At 42.0% G+C, this 15,021-nt stretch overlaps 1 protein-coding gene across 2 annotated transcripts in view; it reads left to right on the top strand.

The window, feature by feature from the left end:
* The window catches only part of PAPPA2 (pappalysin 2), a 252,615-nt gene that overhangs the window by 212,858 nt on the left and 24,736 nt on the right, over positions 1–15,021 (top strand). For both annotated transcript variants that reach the window (XM_081824648.1, XM_081824649.1), the window contains one exon: positions 3,439–3,510. In XM_081824648.1, coding sequence (XP_081680774.1) covers positions 3,439–3,510 — 72 coding nt within the window. The remainder of the gene's footprint in view (positions 1–3,438; positions 3,511–15,021) is intronic.

A 15,021-nucleotide genomic window follows, 5' to 3' on the forward strand; every position in this document is an offset into this window, starting at 1 on the left:
GATGGGTCTTGTTTTTTAATCCAGTCTGTTAGCCTATGTCTTTTGATTGGGGCATTTAGCCCATTTACATTCAGGGTAACTATTGAAAGATAGGAATTTAGTGCCATTGTATTGCCTGTAAGGTGACTGTTACCGTATATTGTCTGTTGGAACAAAACTCTCTTTAAGTCAGGCAGCGTCAAACCAGAAGTGGTTAGGAGTGCTCCACAAAGAGGAGCTCAGGAGAGACTCTATGGTAGAGCAAAAGACAGAAGGAAAGTAAGGATACTATGATTGGCTATAGCTTAAAGCCTAGTTGGCTCTTTGTGATTGGTTGTCCATAGTTTTCAGTTTCGTATCCTTGAAGTATTCACAGGCTTAGATATTGGGTTGCCTAAGTAGGCCACCATGGATCAGAGCCACCTCAGGCTGATGACCTCCTTGTTGAATTAATTTAACTAATCTCACCAGTAGCTAGCCCTTCTCATTGCTTTTCTTCCTGTTTCACTCCCCTCTTTCACCTCACCATCACAAACCAGCCCACAAAATTTAAGGCCTGAAACACATTTGAAATTCTCCTCCGGTTTTGATCAATAAGTAGTAGTTCAATTAATGACATAAGCATATCTTTTCTTATGGGATGAATGACATTCACAGGCTAGAAGGTAGTCAGGAATCCTAGAGCTCCAACATCATATTTAGTGGTTGACAAATGCTTGAAGAACATCATCTCTAAGTCACTGAGATAAGATATATGAATGGGAGACAGTCTGTATTCTCAAGGATTTAGTAATCTAGGAAGGCATATGACCCAGGTACCAGAAGCTGTTGCAATTTTATAGAGATTAAGGAAGGTTGCCAGTTTGAATTCATCTCATGTCTGAATTACAGAACATTAAGGAATCATTGAGATGGGTATTCTCAATTCTACTATCATGAATTTATTCTACAGATATAGTTGCCCATGAATGAAATGATTTATGCATAGCACTGTTTGTTGGAGCAAAAGACTGTTAATAACCTAAATATCCATCAGTATGGGTCTGGTTAAGTAAATGAGGGTTCATACATGCAAAGAAATACTACACAATCAATAGGATGCAATACTCCAGATAACATAAAATGAACAGAACCCTGAGAAAACACTGTGAAGTGAAATCAAGACAAGCAAGCAAACAGCAACAGACCAAAGTACAAAATAAAATTATGGTATCTTATAATTTGTATGTGGAAATAGTTTCATATGTATATGTATGCATATGCATAGAATATCTCTGCAATGATACAAATACAGAAAATCAAATGGAGGAACTTGGGTGGTTGGGGGTCAGGAATAGGAGGGAGATTGTGTACCCTTTAAACGTTTTATATTCTATGAATTTGTATTACATAGTGATAAAATTATATAAATATACAAAGATAGAAAACATCAGTTGGAGACGATAGGACAAAAGAGTGAAGAAACCGAATCGAAAGTAAAGGCAGAATCTTCCTTTCTTTCTTTCCCCCCTTTGCAATATATCCTTAGAATTTCTAAAGTGTTAACAAACCCACACTCCTACATTTATGAAAGAGGTGGATGGGATAGAAGGTTTAGACGGCATAAGAGAAGCTGGTACAGTCAGTTTAGAATGTTCTGGAGAGTTCTGGCCATGGACATCATGTGAGGGTGCCAAGGCTAAATATCCCCTTATTGTGTGGTAGAATTGACCTCTCTAAGGACAGCAACTAGATTTGTGGATCTTCAGACCCCTCTTGCTGACTGGGGAATCTGGCTCATAGTGCCTGAAGCCTGTATACATTTGAATGTCTGACTGACAAGGATGGGGAATGGGGATCCTTAGAGAATGTGGTGCCATAAGAAGGAATAAGATTGCTATGTATTTACATCTCAAGGGTAAAACTTCCTGTTTTATGCTTTATCATTATCTGGTGACAACAAGGAAGCATAAAATGTTGATATTTTAAATAATAGAAGTCAGGACCATTGCTAGCTAAATAGAGTTCCGTTGATACTGGTTTTAAAACATAAACAAGAGTCCTTTCCAGGTAGCAGAGCCATTGTTTATATGCAAATGGTCTGCTTAAGTGGCTTTTAGTGCAGAATACCTCAGTTTTTAGTAGGCTGAACACCCTTATTGTGTTTACCTTATATATTTGTAGGATTCTGTATAGATTTGATAATCCTTTTTAAAACCGAGTCAATTTCTATGCTATTATAATGTGGAATTATGAATATCAGAAATTGTTAGGATATATGGTATTTATCTCCTCTTTAGGGCAGTGGTAAAAGAGGAGTTTTAGTTTATAGCAGTACAACTCCAGGAAAATCTTGCAGACTCCCATTCTCATAACTATGAGTTGTATATTCATATACCTACATATTAATATATGCAAATGTCTCCAATCTGATTATTGCACAGTCTTAGCATTCTAGAATGTATAATTTCCAATTGCTGGAAGTGCTATCTTGTGTAAAGCTCATATCTGACTGTGTATTATTTTTCTTGTGATTGCACTGTATTCCTAGCACAGTGAATTTACATGTGCGTATGAAAGTCTACAAATGACTGGGTTGATAGCTGGCTATGGAGAGAATCTCCTTTTCTCCCTGAAGCCTCCTGTGGGACTTTCTCTTTTCCTGAAGTGTATCTTTTGGAATTTTAAAAGACAAAAATTAAAAGGAAAAAGTTCAGTGATAAGTATCATTCAACAAAGAGTAGATGGCTGTTTGTTTAAGTGCACATCTGGAAATGGCCACTGGGACAGAGACAGTCATCAGTGTTTAATACGAACGTGGTTTTGCTCTCTCCAGTTTGATGTGGATGCCATTTCGAGCCCCAGTGGTGTCACATTAACCCTATTTGTCCAATGCTTAGACCTTCTTTTATTTTCCACGAGGAAGCAATAAATGTGCTAACAAGAGTGCAGATTGTGCAATGTATCCTCTGCTCCTTGCTTGGCACTCACATCTTATCATCTCGGATTCTTGAGATCCATTTTTAGTTCAAGACTCCTCTTGTGAAGCTATATTTCTCAGCTCTTAAAAATCCACAGTGCTTCCTGGTCAACACAGACAGCTCACAGTTTCTTGTAATGTTATTGAAAACTTCAAAAACAAATGGAAACAATCTTATGCCTAGAACCAAATTAAACTCATCACAACATTGAGGATGCTTTCTAAAATTACACCTACACCTCTCTGGAAATTTTGATACTTTGGAGAAGTGGGGGGTGAAGGAGGATGAAGAGGATGAGAGTTCCACCTTGGCACCAGCTGGCAGGATTAGCGTTCTTCAGGAAAGACCAACTGGCCTCGGCCCTCTGGATGGAGCACAGCCAGGGTCTCCCTCCTCAGGGAATGAGGTTGGGCTGGTAGGGGGAGCTCAGGATTTGCTCCTTCTCTTACTGACCAGGGCTCTCTGTTTTTGTTTTCTGTTCTTTCCTCTTCCCCTTCAGAGCATCGTATGCACTGGGCGGCGCCAATGGCACCCAGACCCCGTCCTGGTCCACTGCATTCAGTCGTGTGAGGTAAGCTGCTTCCCCCTCCCAAACCCAGACTAGAGTTCTCTAGTCTGCTTAACTCACAGGGAGTTGAGTCTTTCTAATTCAAGATCTTGCTCCTGTGCCCTTTGTTTAATCTCTTATATTTAGCTCTCCAATCCCCAAATTACAGATATTAGGATTTCTTTTTCTCTTCATCTTCTCCTCCTCCGCTTCTTCCTCCTCCTCCTCAATATGAAACACTTTGTGCAGATTTGTCTCTTGAAAAACATGACTATCTGGCAACCATGGCAACGATTAGCTGGCTTTGAGTAACAGCCACAGCCCCAGAAGGACAGCTGCTCTCTGGGTCAGCAAGATGCCCCCCTCTCCCTGTGGCTTCTTACCTAGTGCGCATCCCTCGTTAACATCAACTGCCTGGGTCATGCAGGCATCTAGGTTCTCAACCTCTGAGGTAGACCTATAATCCACTGTTGATTAACTCAAACCAGACCTTTACTTCCTCAGGGAATCCTACGTACTTCTTCACACAGGGGAGTCCCTTCTAGCAGGGGATTTAGCATGCTGTGAATTCCTTAGCTAGATTAGCAGGAGTTATTATGAAGAAGAGTCAAGAATGAGGCAGAGCCTTACTGAGGGAGACTGACCCAGGAATCCTGACATGGGCGGGGGGAGGGGCACTTCTCTCTCTCACACACACACACACAAAAGATTCAAACCCTCTCACCCTGGGGATGGCCCCTCAGTCACAATACGTTTTGCCATCCAAATCTCTCACTGCAAGTAATTAAGCCACTTAGCGGTGACACTTGGGTAATTCTGGCTGCTCCTTGTGTGCTAGCAAGAGTTGTTGCACTGCTACTGATTTCCAGCACCCTCCCCCAACACACACCCAACCCACATGCTTGTCAGTCCCTGGGCTCTTCTGTATCCCTGTTTCTCTTTATCTAATTCTGGGAAACTGGGATCTACATGAGGCCAAAGAAGGGGAAAGGGTGGGGACTGAGACAAAGAGAAAACTGGGTGGGGGAAATGACACCAATAAAATAGCATTCTGAGAGTCCACCAGGAAAAATGCTAGCATGGAGTATGCTTCGTTACAGCGTGGGCCAACAAAACAGCTCATCTTCTGCCATCATTAGAAAAACAGATGGCAGTAGGGTGGGGAGGAGGGGCAGTGACTCATCCACTGGGCAGGGGGTAAAAAGAGGGAAGAGGAGGCCAGGGAAGGAGGGAGATAAACAGACAGAGGACTCAGAACTGGGAAGAGATCAAAGGAATCCTGAGAATTCCTTTCTGCTGCTTCTATGCGTGATGGCAAGGAAGGGTGGGTGACAGGGCTTGGAGCTGGCTTCCGTGTTTCCCAGAAGGTTACAACACAGAGCTTTCCCCATGTGTCCTCCCCTCCTCACTGAACCCCCAGCATGTCCTCTGGATCCCTAAACCAGAGCTTCCTAGTCTTCTATCCTTCCTAGCACTTGTTGGTGTGACAAGGAAAAACTTTACTCCCTCCTCTGACTCCCCTGCCCAACCGCTGCCATGTGCAGCTGAGTCTTGACCTGATGGCTGTTGGTACCCCTGCTCCAGTGGTTCTCAAGGTGTGGCCCATGGGATGGAAGGAAGAAGCAGGAAAAAAAAAAAAAAGAGCATCAATACTCACCAGAAAGGAAAGGAATCAGACAGGGGAGGAGAAGGAGAAGCAACTCTGAAGATATAAGTAGTAAGAAATGCAGAGAGGGGGTGAACTGGAGAAAGAAAGGACAAGAGAAGCTGGAACTGGCCACTTGGCAGACACCTAATTCTTTACTGGAAAAAGTCAGCTAAATATATTAGGGACAACTGAAGAGTGTCAAAGACAGACGGAGGGAAAACAGACCCAGAGGCAAGATAAACCAAAGAGGGCTCAGTGGATGAGAGGAAGTTTTAAAAGTGCTACACAGAAATCTGAGCTCAAATTAGACATTTGTTCCCCAGTATCTAAAAGGAGTTTTCTTTTTTTGCTTTCCAGTACTGAATATAACTCTAAGATGTCCCCGTGAGACATCCAGCCTTGTAAAAGTGAAGTACCTCATTTTTCATGTCTCTCAGTGAGCTCAAAACAGTGAATCCATCACCTCGCTATCCCCCTATCCGTGTCCCGCTTCCTGTCCCATCTGCTCTTTTGTGTCCTACCCCTTTTGCCACCAAGTTTTCACCTTCAATTCTCCATCATTCTATGGCTCTTGCATTCTTTAAGAGACAGCTCTAAGATGTTCTCTACCACATCTTATGTAAATAATACCACCTTCTCCTTGTCACCTGCGTTCACCTTGTCTCAGCAAGAATATGTGCATACTACAGGTTTGCAATCCAAACTTGTTCATACATTAAATTCTATGTTTCTGTTTGTTTCTCAAAACTTAACCTGATACTCCTCCTATTTTTCCTGACCTGCCCCTCCTCATACTGTCTATTTTGTAAATTGCATATGGGCAGGGAATGGTAACTTGGTTGGTGGAAAGGTTTTGGAGTCACGCAAATGTAAATTCAAATCCGAGGCCAGCTGTGTGGTGTGAGCCTTCGTGTCTTAATCTGTACCGGGGGTGACAAAGCTCTTCTAAGGAGTGTGTCAAGGAATTAACGTGATGTACATGAAGTGTTTAAGCACCATGCCATGTCTGGTCCATAGCTGATGGGTATAAAGTAGTGGCATTCCTGGTGAACTGTTAGGCACTTTGTAAATGCTTACTGGGTGAGGAAAGCAGAAAGCGGGAGGCAAAACTGCTAGTGTGGCCTCAGGGTGGGTAGGTGCAAACCCTGAGGATGGGAAAAGGGAAAGAACATGAGAAGAAAGGGGAAACAGGCCATTTCCGTGGAAGCCCCCTGAAATCCATAATTCACAGAGCACGTGGAGACAGTTGCCAGGTCCAGTCAGTCACCAGGCCAGTCAGTCACCAGATCATTCCATGAGTAGCTCTCCTCATTCCTACCATTGTGTCCCTTCTTGGGGGCCTCAGCATTTCCTACCTGGGCTACTGCATTGGTTTCCTGATTGTTCTTCCTCCTCCCAGACCTGTGCTCATTAAAATTATAGACAAGTATACAAATGGTCTAGGATAACTGTGCAGAAAGCAAACCCTTATTCTGCCAAATGGTTGTCCAATAATGTGTACTCTTTTCCCAACATGGCAAGAGAAAGAGAGTCGTCAGGGGCATCTTCATTTTGTGGGGCGATAATTGAAGTGAGTGTTCGCTCCATCCGTGAACACTCTGATACTGTCAGGTCACATGTGTTACCCTCTCTGGTATTTTTCCCTCCGTTCCTTCCTTTCTCTTTCATAAAGTCATATTTATTAATTCTGCCAAAGTCTACAGCCCTAGGTTCCACTTAAACTAAGAACATCTTGTTCTCCAGGGAATGCAGCTGGGAATAAAGACTACACTTATGGCCTCCTTTTGGAGAGAAAAGACTAATTTCCCTCCTGCCCGGATGATTAAAACTGAGTGCCCACTGACCTCAGGTTTGGTGCTGCTTTTTCTGTGAGCATGTATTTCTTGCAAGTGTATTGTGTCCTTCTCAGCAGCCACCATTTTGGATTACAGTTTCTGACACTCTCTCTTCACCCCTTTGCTGTTTTGTGGAGCGGTGCCCTTCCTTTTTCAAAAGTGGGAGCTGTGAAGGAGGACAGAGGCAGAATGATGTATGAATAATTAGGATCAAATGCTGACTCTACTCGTGTTCACTGTGTGGGGATAAGGTCATATTGAAACAATGATACATATTAAGAATCCAGAAATAGTCAGCTTCTACCCAGTTTATATCTTCATGAGTGTTTATTATACAGTATAGGTAGTCATGGTTAATTGATGTTCTTCAGGCTCCCAGTAAAACTTAGAAAGCCTTTTAAGATTTTGTGGGAATTTCAAGTAAGTCTTTCTGGGCATTAGCTGCCATTTCTCCTGTAAATTCTTATGCATACCCTTACAGATGTCTATTACCTTACTTACCACATTATTTCAAGATTATTGGAAAGGTCCATCCTTCTGACAGACTGCAGGCTCCCAAGTGTCAGATGTGTGTTTTATTTATTTTTGTGTCCCTCTGAAGAACATAGCCTAATTCTTCAGTGACACCTATTGCTATTCTAAAGGCAGGGACAGAGAGTTGAAGGTAGAACTTTGACTTTGAGAGTCTTAAATGGAAAAAGATTGGATCAGTCTTCTGAGAAGCAGCACAGTAGAAATAAATAGAAGGAGAAGTAAAGAATAGAAACCGTATCATACACAGAATCAGAAAGCCTAGCAGCAGATACAGTGAGGACCACATGGAATAGCAGAAGAAAGGCTGTCTGGCGCAGAGAGGCAGGCTTGAACCTCCATTCCATCCTTTATCACATGAGTCCTTAGGCAAGTCAGTTAACTTCTCTGAATTTAAGTTCCCTCAGCTTTAAATCAGATGGACAAGATTTATCTTTTAAACTTGTTAGTCAGATAACCAGCTTCAGAAAAGTATGGAGACACACCCGTGGGGATATAGCGTGGGGCCTTCAGAGAGGTTACACACCAGTAATGTGTGGGTCATGCTAATTTTTAAGGAATAACTGCACACCTCTCTTGTTTCTGGGGTTTTTTTATCTTAATCAAAATATTAAGATTTTGATTACATTTTGATCTTAATTATACCCATGGTTCCTTCTCTTAAAGGGCCACTGTTCAGATTTGTGGCCATCTTGGTTGGCCTTGATTTCTTAGTCACTGGATGGGTTGCATTTTGGAAATCTGTTGGCATTGTCCTTTCTTGACATCTGTTCAAGACCAGTCCTGCTTTTGGTTTTACTGCTTCCATCCTGGTACCAGCTGGCAAGAGAAAACTCACACTAAGGATAGATAGGAGAGTCAGAACATGATAAAGGACGTACAAGCACTTCTTGTATGAATGTTCATTAAACATTAGTTGAGCATGTAATAAACATTAATTGAATTTCATTTATCAGTAATACTGAGTGGTTTCTGTTACAAAACGAAAGTTATGCTCCTTGCCACTGTTCATCCTCATACAACAGTGATGGGCAATACACATGTCTTTGCTTATACCCCAAGGAGAAAAGAGGCCAGGCTGATTTGGAGGGAGATTTGGTCAAGGATTGCTTAATACGACTCTGGTGCCCTATCTAATCCATTCTGATGTTCTCAAAGGAATGAGGTGCCCTCAGAAAGCTGGAGGGAAGCTGTGTAGTATATACCATTTTAAAGGCAAAGGGGGTTGAGCAATAATGTCTGCATGCATGCAAGTTTGATTTTTCTACTAGAAACAGGTCTAGGACAGTTTTCTCTAAGTCCAAGTCCTATCCTTATAAGGAACATGCCCTCCCTTACCACCTCCATGTTTTGTGCCAGAATGATAAGAAATCACTTCTTAAGCTTAGCAGATGTGCCATTCTAGTCCAAATGAGAGAGCCCCCATTTAAGATGGCAGCTAAAGGGTTTGACCATGAGGTGGATCGTTACGGTAGATTGTGCAGGACGGGGTGGCCCATCCAGTGGAATACTCAAGACTTGTTCTGGCCACACCCCAATCTTTACTCATTTCACATGGGCAAAGGAGTCGGCGGGTCATTTTTGTAAAAAGTGTGCTAAAGAATTACCTGGGGTTCTAATTTTTTTTTAAGATTTTATTTATTTGAGAGAGAGAGGGAGAGAAGGAGAGAGCATGGGGAGGGGCAGAGGGAGAGAGAGAATCTCAAGCAGACTCCACGCTGAGCACGGCATGGCTCCATCTCACGAGATGGAGATGCGGGGTTCCATCCCATGACCCCAAGATCACAACGTAAGCCAAAATCAAGAGTCGGACACTCAACCGACTGAGCCACCCAGGCACCCCTGGGATTCTTATTTTTAAAGTGCAGATTCTTAGGTTCTGCCCCTTCTTCCTCATTCTTACATATCAAGTCTGATGTGAGGTCCAAGAATTTGCTTTAGGGCGGTTGTCAACTGCACTTTGAGAAACACTGAGCAGGGATAAATGAATACACTCCTCAATAATGGTACACAGCAGCACCTTGATTCTTGGGAGAAAAGGATCCATCTTCCAGTAGTTCTTGAAAAAAATTAATAAATCACCTGAAATAGAATGCAGATTAGAGAGTTCAAGGAGGTAGAAACGTCTGGCAGAGAGTAGTAAAACTAAAATTCTTAGAAGCCAGAAAACACTGGATTGTTTTAAAATTATAGTGAAAATTTTTTCATCATGGGTAAAGAGCAACAACAAGCTACATGGCAATAAGTATACGTGGGACAAAGAGAAAACTTGAGTGTTTCATTGTTTTTCATTCTTCTCGCCACTGGTCTGATCCTGTTTTCTCTTTAGATCTAGCCATTAGAAAATACAGACCATGTTGAAGGTAACAAGAATAATATCAAAAGCCTGATAATAATTCATTTGGGGTCAAAAATCAAAAGCAACTGGGATTTTTAAGCCAAAGAAGAGAAGGATGAAGATTAACGTAGTAAATATTTTCATGTTGTAAATGTTTTACCTACAGAAGAGTTAACAGTCACCATCTCCCGATAAGAACAGAACAGAAAATAATGGGCTTAAAAACTGAATGAACTATTTAAGTCTGTGCGAAATATCCTGGCAGTGTTAGACTTTATACAAGGTTTTAAAGAGGTGTGTTTAAAAGGCGTATTAGCCTTTGGAGCATTTTAAGGGGATATGTATTGTCCTCTCTATGACATGGTTAAACATTTTCTACCGCATTAAACACAGAAAATGTTTTGGTATTCTCTTTCCCTGTAGATCTAGCATGCCATGAATTTAAATGTAAATATATTTGTGTTTTCTTAGAGCAACTGGTAGAGATATTGCCTGTATCCTTGCCATAGGAGTACTCCCTGACAGGAATTTGTATAGGAGGGAATTGGGCTTGGAAAGACCAGGTGAGGAGGAGCTGGGGACAAATTTAGCTTCAGCAGAGTGGCTGCATTTACTTAAATGTAGGTGGGCAGTTGTATTTTTTTACACATTTAGTATCTGATACCAACAATGCTTCCATCCCTAATTCGTTCCATCTGCTACACCATTCCTTGGATTCTTTCTTCTGTGTTGTCTTGGACCTCTCTCTGCCTCCCTTTTATTATTTATATTCCAGATGGTAGCCCTATTAGCTGTGCTTCTTGATCACTCACGGGCACTGCCTCGGTTTACTGCTGTTAAGTCTATGGATGCAGGGGCTAGTATATAATTCATGAGGTAGAAATGATGGCATGAAAATCACATTTTTATTGTATCTTTTTTTCTTGCCCAGAGTTTGAGCCGAGAGAGGTACTAGAGTCAGACCAAAAAGTCCTGTTCTAGGAGATGTGCTTTATTCTCGGGCACAGACTGTCTATAGATCTGAATGAGATGATCTGAGGTCAGGGAAGGGAGAAGATGGCAAGGTGCGTGCGCGCCCGTGTGTGTGTGTGTGTGTGTGTGTAACTAACAGTGTTATAGTTCTGCATATCTGACCACATGAAGCTCCACTGCAGGGTGGCAAAACCTATCAACACGATCATAAATTTGAGGGATCTTTATTCTTCAAGGTGAAATGCAATATGTGAGCATCTGGGAGACACCACTGCAGAAGTCCCATATTCCCAGTGGCAGCTAAACTGGCTGGGCCTCCTCCGGGAAAGCAGGAAGGAACATTTTCTCCCAAGTGAAATATTTGAAGACTGAAGTGAGTCAGACAGTGTTGTATTTCACCCCTAGGGCTGCCTGAGCCTCGAGTGAGAGCAGTGACACTTGAGCCTGCACCTGCAGAGAGATCCAGGACACATCAGGGCCGCGGAGGGCCCTGGCTGCAGCCCCAGCACCAGGCTACCTGTTAGCAGTGCAGACTCTCGGGTCCTGCTCTGGGCTTCCGACTCAGATGCACTGGGGGTGGGGCGGGGGGACAGCACCCAGTTGTGCGGACCCTCCGGGTGGCTCCTGTGCACTGTGGGCTTTGTGACCTGCTGGTCTCCAGAGCTGGAGGAAAACAGTTCACTAGTGACAGCTGTGGGGGACTTGAAGAATGCATCGATACTAAGATCCCAGGTCTGATTCGAAATCTCTTCTTTCTCTTCCCCTCAGCTTCAGTGAAACCTGTCCAGCCATTCTTTTCTCAGTCTTTTCTCATTTCTACCCTTAAGGTTTATCTCTACGACTATGCTTCAGAACACCGTTCCATCCACAGAGAGTCACAAATTACTTTTAATAACTGCCCGAGGCTTGAACTTTGAAGCATGACCAGATGGGACTGCGATTGGTTCTTAAAAAAAAAACAAAAGAAAACCTCTCACCTGAGTATGTCTTTATAAGTACCTTCGTAAAAAGAGAAAAATGAATCCTTTTTATGATATCTGTATTCAGAAAACCAAATGTTCTATTCCAACTTTATCACTTGTGCACTGTGTGATTGTGAAGTGGTTTAACTTCTCGTTCCCTTTCTATTTATATTTGGTCATTTAAATAATAGCCAGCAATTAAACTTCTCTTTGCCACATTTTAGCTGTTTACAGATCACATATAATAACCATTCCTTCCCTGCTGATTCTCAGAGGACAGATCATATGGGCTTACTTTTCTTTTACATTCTTGCCAAGTTCTTTAGGATCAATGGGTGAAGAGGGGCCATAAAAATGTAATTATGGTAGGAATAATAAGGTCACAGATGCCAATAATGGAGACAGCTACTCTGCTTCTGGTAGGGATAGTGTAGGTTCTTACAAACCTAAATCTAAATATGTGTTAGCCATGTTAAAAATCCAGAGAAAAATGGAAAATTAGCTTAAGTTGGAGCTGTCTTCCAGGCTCACTGCCTGCCAAATTCCAATCCCCTCGAGATTTGTTTGTGAATTTCTCTGCCAGTTTTGTGCAATCTCTGCACCAGGCTGAAAATCCGGGCATGTCTTTCTGCTTGTCCAGAGTCCCATTCGGTTCAGGGCTCTACTTTAGATCCTCCAGCTGGAATCTCTGAAAATCAGACTCCAAATGTTAATTAGGACTAGGTTTTCATTTTGAAAGCTAAAACCATTGTTTTTTTTTTCCCCCTCACTTTTTAAAAGAGTGAAACACTGAAAGCACGACCATGCAAATTGTAAAACCTCATCTAGATTAACAACATTCATGAGAATTTATGCCTCTCTTCAACTCCCGTGGAGCCACGCTGTGTGTCCTGGTGGGCTTTCTAACTGGCTGCATTTGGCATTCTTTGTCTGCTGGGCTTCCTGGGTGGGCCACTTTCTCACTCTGCTAATTCTCTTTATGACATGGGTTGTCCCTTTTCCTCCTCCCACCGCACCCTTTTTCTGATTACTCTGTGCTTTTCCTTATTTTTCTGTTCTTTTTCTTTATCTTTTCTAGCCTGCGCTTGAAGTCAATTTAAATACTACCTGCCTGCAAAACTGACATCACAAAACTGCTACCTTCTTTTCTTCAACCTGCCCGACCTTCCACATGCTTTCCCATGATTCTCCTGGGGTTAGGATTAGCGGCGAGCAAATACAATCAGGTTCTATCCATAAATAACCCGACCCCTTTCTCACAGGGACATTGCTCCCCTATGATGTCTAACTAGCTTCTAAAATGGGTTTTAAATACAATTAAGCATGACTTAAATACATTCACTGAGACTATTCAGGAATCTATAGAACATTGGTTACTATACTATTTAGCACCATAATTGGCACAATGCCTTTATTAAATAGTCATAGAAGCAAGCTCTTTCAGAAAGTTCACATAGTTTGAGTCATTTCTGATTCATTCTACTAAAGTTGATATTTCTTTAAGTGGGATGATTTGATTATAGACTTTATTATAATGACCGAGTGGTAGCAAGGTGCACTACGAAATCTTTTACCTTATTTCTTAGTCTCTAAAGTACAGATGTCTACCTATATACATATTGTGTGTGTGTGTGTGTGTGTGTGTGGGTGTCTGTTCTTCTGACTAACCCAGCAGTGAGTGATGTGACAAAAAGAGGGTGACACTCCCAAGTGGATTGAGATTCTTTGCAAATTGCAGCAAACAGGATGTGTAGAAGAAAGGCTACACGTTTCAACCCCAGACTGATGGGTTTAAATCTCAGCTCCACCCTTATTAGTTATACTTTTGTGTAATGTTTTTTAAACTGAATTTCAATTCTATAAAAGTAATACATGTACCTAGTTTAGAAAACCAGTTGGCACCTGTAGGTTTATTTGGAAGATGAGCTGCTCCTCTGCTATCTGACCTCAGGCTCTCTGGGCAGAGAAGATCCTTCTGTGTCTTCTTTGCTTCTTCTGTTTCACTTCTTTTATTTCTTCTGGAAATTACATCTATAAATATCTGCATCCATACACACGTATCTATTTAATAATTCTTCTGCTAATCTTGATTGGTTTTTTTTCATTTAGAACATTATTTACCGACGTCCTAATAGAGAAGATAGGGTTTGAACTCTCTGATACCATCACTCACACACGCACGCGCATGCACGTACACCTGCACTGCTGCCTGTGGAGGCCCCTGACACTTCTAATTCTTGAGTCTTGTGGGGTACAGCTGCATTTCAGACACTTAGGTTTCTGTCTTCTCAAATTTTATGTATCAGTTGCTACTCATCCATCCATTTCCCACCGTCCTAAATGTTGACTTCTCTATTGACTGTCTTTCTCTCTCATATTCTCGTTTCTCTTGTGATTTCATACCTTTTTTATTCCTTGACAGGCATTTTAGTGGGGTTTGCAGAGGGAACAGATATAAAAACAAATTCTATTCCTATGTTTTACCAGTACTGAGCCTGGCACATAGTACATGCTCAGTGAGCAGCGTACTAACACTTCCTTCGACAGAGGGTATGACGATATGGAAAAACAAGAGACACCAGACAGAGACCACGTACCCTATTTTGGTATTTTTCCCCTCCATTGCCTTTTCTAACTTATTTCAGCCTAAAGCCAAGCAAAAATCTCTTCAAGTAGTGAGATCCTGAAAGTGTAAATTTTAGATAAAGAAGCACTTATTCATGGAATAGATATTGTCCATGCATAGTTGGAGACTCTAGAGATGTGAAGGGAAACAAGACAAGGCTCCTGTCTCCTGTGAACCCCTAGTCTGATTTGGGGGAGAGGTGTGTTCAAAGTGCTGTGGGGACAGTGAAAAGAAAATGATTGTATTTGCTTACAGAGCAGGCAAGAAGTAGGTGTGGGACATCAAATTTGGTAAAAAAAAAAAAATGGTATAGCAACATGGCAGTCATGTGGAACCTTGAGGGATATAATCATTCCACTAGTAGGGGATAAAGGAAAGCCCTATGGGCAGGGAGGATAGTATGAGCACAAGGCAGGGGTTTGAAAATGCATAGGATGTCTGGAGAACTACCAGAGGACAGGGCATGTGGAGACTACAGGTGAGGTTAGAGAGGCCCAGGCTAGATTAGAAAGAGGCTTGAATGCTGCCATGCTTGGGATACAAGCTTTATTCTGGAGGCATTGAGGAGCCTCACATTTTTTTTTTCTTTCTTTTACTGGTAACAACATCACATTGATACACTG

The sequence above is a fragment of the Leptonychotes weddellii genome, chromosome 6 (genome assembly GCF_054177405.1).
Source record: "Leptonychotes weddellii isolate Sample4059 chromosome 6, ASM5417740v2, whole genome shotgun sequence".
Classification (NCBI taxonomy): Eukaryota; Metazoa; Chordata; class Mammalia; order Carnivora; family Phocidae; genus Leptonychotes; species Leptonychotes weddellii.